At 55.2% G+C, this 3,994-nt stretch overlaps 1 protein-coding gene across 1 annotated transcript; it reads left to right on the forward strand.

Annotated features, from left to right (window-relative positions):
* Positions 1-1,040: 1,040 nt before the first annotated feature.
* LOC306816399 (olfactory receptor 14I1-like) lies at positions 1,041-1,973 on the forward strand (the record flags this gene model as incomplete). Its single annotated transcript, XM_079332840.1, has 1 exon — positions 1,041-1,973. One exon carries the CDS (start codon positions 1,041-1,043, stop codon positions 1,971-1,973), a length of 933 nt encoding a protein of 310 aa, XP_079188966.1.
* Positions 1,974-3,994: the final 2,021 nt, after the last annotated feature.

The following is a 3,994-nucleotide window of genomic DNA, read 5'->3' on the forward strand; positions in this document are numbered from 1 at the left end:
CAGCAGGGCTGGGGCACTGCCTGCAGCCACCCCAGGTACAGCACAGAGGCACAGAGAGCTTCAATCAGTCAGGGCTGGGAAGATGCTCAGAAGTGATTGGGGCAGAATCACTCCCAGCCCTTGACACAGGAAGCCTCTGGCTGCAGGACAAGGCAGCTGCAGCTCCTGCAATGATCTCCTAAAGCTGGAACATCCCAGTGCCTACAGACTCTGTGAGTATATTCTCTGATTCTCTCTTGTGTGGAGCAGCCAGGGGTGCCCAGGGCTGTCCTGCAGAGCAGGGTCCTTCAGCCCAGGGCACTGTGCTGGGGCAGGGACTCTGCTGCCTGCCAGGGACAGCTCTCAGCCAGCCCTGGGAGCTGCCCCACCACTGGGGGACAAGGTCTGGGTGGAAGAAGACAGCTGCTAAGGCTTGGAAGTGTTCTCCTTGTGTGGTGAAGATGCTGCATTGTTCAGGACTCATGTGTCATGACTCTAGCATGACATTTCACTCCTGAATATTTTGAATTAGATTATACAGGGAGCATAGCAAGGCAGGAGCTGTTATTAAATCTACTGCTCTGGGTTGCCTGGATGGGAAATAGCACACTGATATTCATCTCTCAGTTCAGGTTGAGAAAAGAAAAAAAAATTCTCTACATCTTAATAAACAAGGTGAAGGGAGAAATCAGCACAGTTTCACTTACAGGCAGCATCACTGTCGCTTTTCCAGCCTCCTCGGGGTTGCTCTGATGCTGCCATCAGAGGCTGCAGAGGCAGAGCTGGCTCTGGGCAGTGCCCTTTGGTGGGAGGTGCATGCAGAGCAGAGCTGAACCCGCAGGGCTGGGCTGGGCTGGGCTCTGGCACTCTGGCATCACTGGCAGGGCCCAGCACTGGGCACAGGGAAGTAGCTGCTGGCAGGGACAGCTCCAGGTAGCAGAGCCCTGGCCAGGCAGTGGGGAGAAAATGCCACCAAACTGGGCTGGGATATTTAAAGTCTCTCCAAACTGAACTATTCCATGATTAACTTTTTTACAGATCCCTGTCCCAAGCCACAGCAAATGTCCAACAGCAGCTCCATCAGCCACTTCCTCCTGCTGCCATTGGCAGACACGTGGCAGCTGCAGCTCCTGCACTTCTGCCTCTTCCTGGGCATCTCCCTGGCTGCCTTCCTGGGCAACGGCCTCATCATCAGCGCGGTAGCCTGCGGCCACCACCTGCACACCCCCATGTTCTTCTTCCTGCTCAACCTGGCCCTCACTGACCTGGGCTGCATCTGCACCACTGTGCCCAAAGCCATGCACAATTCCCTCTGGGGCACCAGGAACATCTCCTACACAGGATGTGCTGCTCAGGTCTTTTTCTTTGTGTTTTTCATTTCAGCAGAGTACTGTCTTCTGACCATCATGTGCTACGACCGCTACGTGTCCATCTGCAAACCCCTGCACTACGAGACCCTCCTGGGCAGCAGAGCTTGTGCCCACATGGCAGCAGCTGCCTGGGCCAGTGCCTTTCTCTATTCACTGCTGCACACAGCCAACACATTTTCCCTGCCCCTGTGTGAGGGCAATGTCCTGGACCAGTTCTTCTGTGAAATCCCCCACATCCTCAAGCTCTCCTGCTCCAAATCCTACCTCAGGGAACTTCGGCTTATTGCTGTTAGTATCTGTTTATCATTTGTTTGCTTTGTGTTCATTGTTTTCTCCTATGTGCAGATCTTCAGGGTCGTGCTGAAGATCCCCTCTGAGCAGCAACGGCACAAAGCCTTTTCCACCTGCCTCCCTCACCTGGCTGTGGTCTCCCTGTTTATTAGCACTGGCACATTGGCCTACCTGAAGCCCCCCTCCATCTCCTCCCCATCCCTAGATCTAGCCCTGTCAATTCTGTACTCAGTGGTGCCCCCAGCTCTGAACCCCCTCATCTACAGCCTGAGGAACCAGGATCTCAAGGCTGCTGTTTGGAGACTGATGACACAACGATTTCAGGAACATTAAATTTCTGGCCTATTTATGCAAATCACTTGTAATAAAAGTTGTTTTTCATAGTTTTTGTTGTTTTGGTTTTGGAGTTTATTTTTGTTGTTCTGTTTTTCTATTTTTTTCAATAAAAATGTCATTGTTTGTGCCATTACTCTTTTTGTTTCTCTCCACATTCCCTGTGTCTGGAGACTATGTCCATGAGGCCCTGTGCTCCCAGTGGTTTCAAAGGAACTAAACGATATCCCAGAAAAGTTTTCTCCAGAGATCTCTCTTTTGTTCCCTTCTCTGGAGCTGCAGCAGGAATGTCTGTGTGCAGAGCTGGCGAAGTTCAGTGCTGGCACAGCAGCTGTGCCCAGCAGCAGCAGCAGCAGCAGCACTTGGTGCTGCCAGTGCTGCTCCTGTGCCACTGCCCCGCTGCCCTCCTGCCCCTCGTGTTACTGCAGGGCCTGAGTGCTCTCAGGGCCAGGCACAGCCCTGGGGGTGGCAGTGCCAGGGCTGCAGCAGGGACAGGACATGGGCACTGCTGGGGCAGCGCTGATGCCTCAGGGTAGAGCCTGGGGGCTCCAGAATCCTTGGCCAGGCTCTCTCCAGAACACATGGCCAGGCCAGTGCTGAGCAGAGAAAACCCCTGTGAGCAGCCCCAGGCTGGCCGTGGACAGGTTGGGGGCAAACAGCGTGGCTGGTGCTCTGCAAGGCCCCTGCAAGGGGGAGAGCCTGGCAAGGAGCAGCAGAGCAGGGGCTAATCCATCCCCACTGAGCTGGACAGCCCAGGGCAGCGTCCCAGAGCGTCCTCATGCACCTGCCAACAACATCCACCCTCTGCAGCCCTGGCCTCTCCCCCAGCTCACACAGGTGCTGCATCCTTGCAGGCACAGACACGGCAGCACTGGCTCAGGAGCCCCTGTTTGCACTGCACAGAGCAGGTGTCAGCACCCCCATGGTGCTGCTGTGGGGAGATGGAGCTGAGTGAGCACAAATGCCATCAGCCCCTGGGGCCAGCAAGGGCTAGGGGCACGAGAGGGAAACCAGTCAGGTTTGTCATGGCCTCTGCATTCAGCCAGAAAGTTTGTTCCCATGAGCTGTGAGTTTCCTGTCCCACTGCAGATGTTGTTTCTCAGAGCCAGGGATGCCTGGCAGCCACCCCCAAACTGCCCTGAGAATTTCCTTTTGTTCACAATTGCTCTCTTAATATCCCAGTTCCAGATTTTTTCGTACTGCCCACCTCTGTGCCCTCATGGACAATAACCCCATCCCTGCCTGCCCTTTCTTCTCCAACCCCACTCCCCATTTCAGTTCCTAAACTGGTACCATGGGAACGTCCCTTGGGGAGCAGGATCATCCTACAAGTGCTTCAGGAATTGTCTGCAGGCTCCTGCATTGCCTCGTGCTGCTCCCTTGCCAGAGGCACCAAAGGCCAGAGGGGCACATCTGGGCTGGTGTGTCTGGCTGTGGGGTTCCCCGTTCTGGGCAGTGAGGAGGGGCTGGAGAGGCTCTGCAGGACTGACAGGATGGGCTTGGGGCCTGTGTGGAGAAGCTGAGGAACCTGGACTGCTGGAGCTTCTGAAGAGGAGGCCCAGGGCTCATCCTGCAGCTGTTCCACGTGTGGCTTCAAAGAATCACAGAATCAGCCAGGCTGTAAAAGATCTTGGAAATCATCAAGTCCAACCTGTGCCCTGAAACCACCTTGTCTCCCCTGAGCCTCCTCTTCTTAAGTGTAAACAAGCCCAGCTCCCTCAGCGATTCCTCTCAAGAATTGTGTTACAGACCCCTCACCAGCCTTGTTGCCCTTGTCTGGGCACTCTCCAGCCCCTCCATGTCCTTCCTAAATTGGGGGCCCAGAACTGGACACAGCTCTCGAGGTGTGGCCTTACCAGTGCTGAGGACAGGGGAAGAATCACTGCCCTGCTCCTGCTGGCCACACCATTCCTGATCCAGGCAAGGTGCCATTGGCCTTCTTGGCAACCTGGGCACACTGTTGGCTCGTGTCCAGCCTGCTGTCCATAACTGCCCACAGCTCTCTTTCTGCTTGGCCACTC

This window comes from Erithacus rubecula (assembly GCF_903797595.1).
Source record: "Erithacus rubecula genome assembly, contig: scaffold_563_arrow_ctg1, whole genome shotgun sequence".
Classification (NCBI taxonomy): Eukaryota; Metazoa; Chordata; class Aves; order Passeriformes; family Muscicapidae; genus Erithacus; species Erithacus rubecula.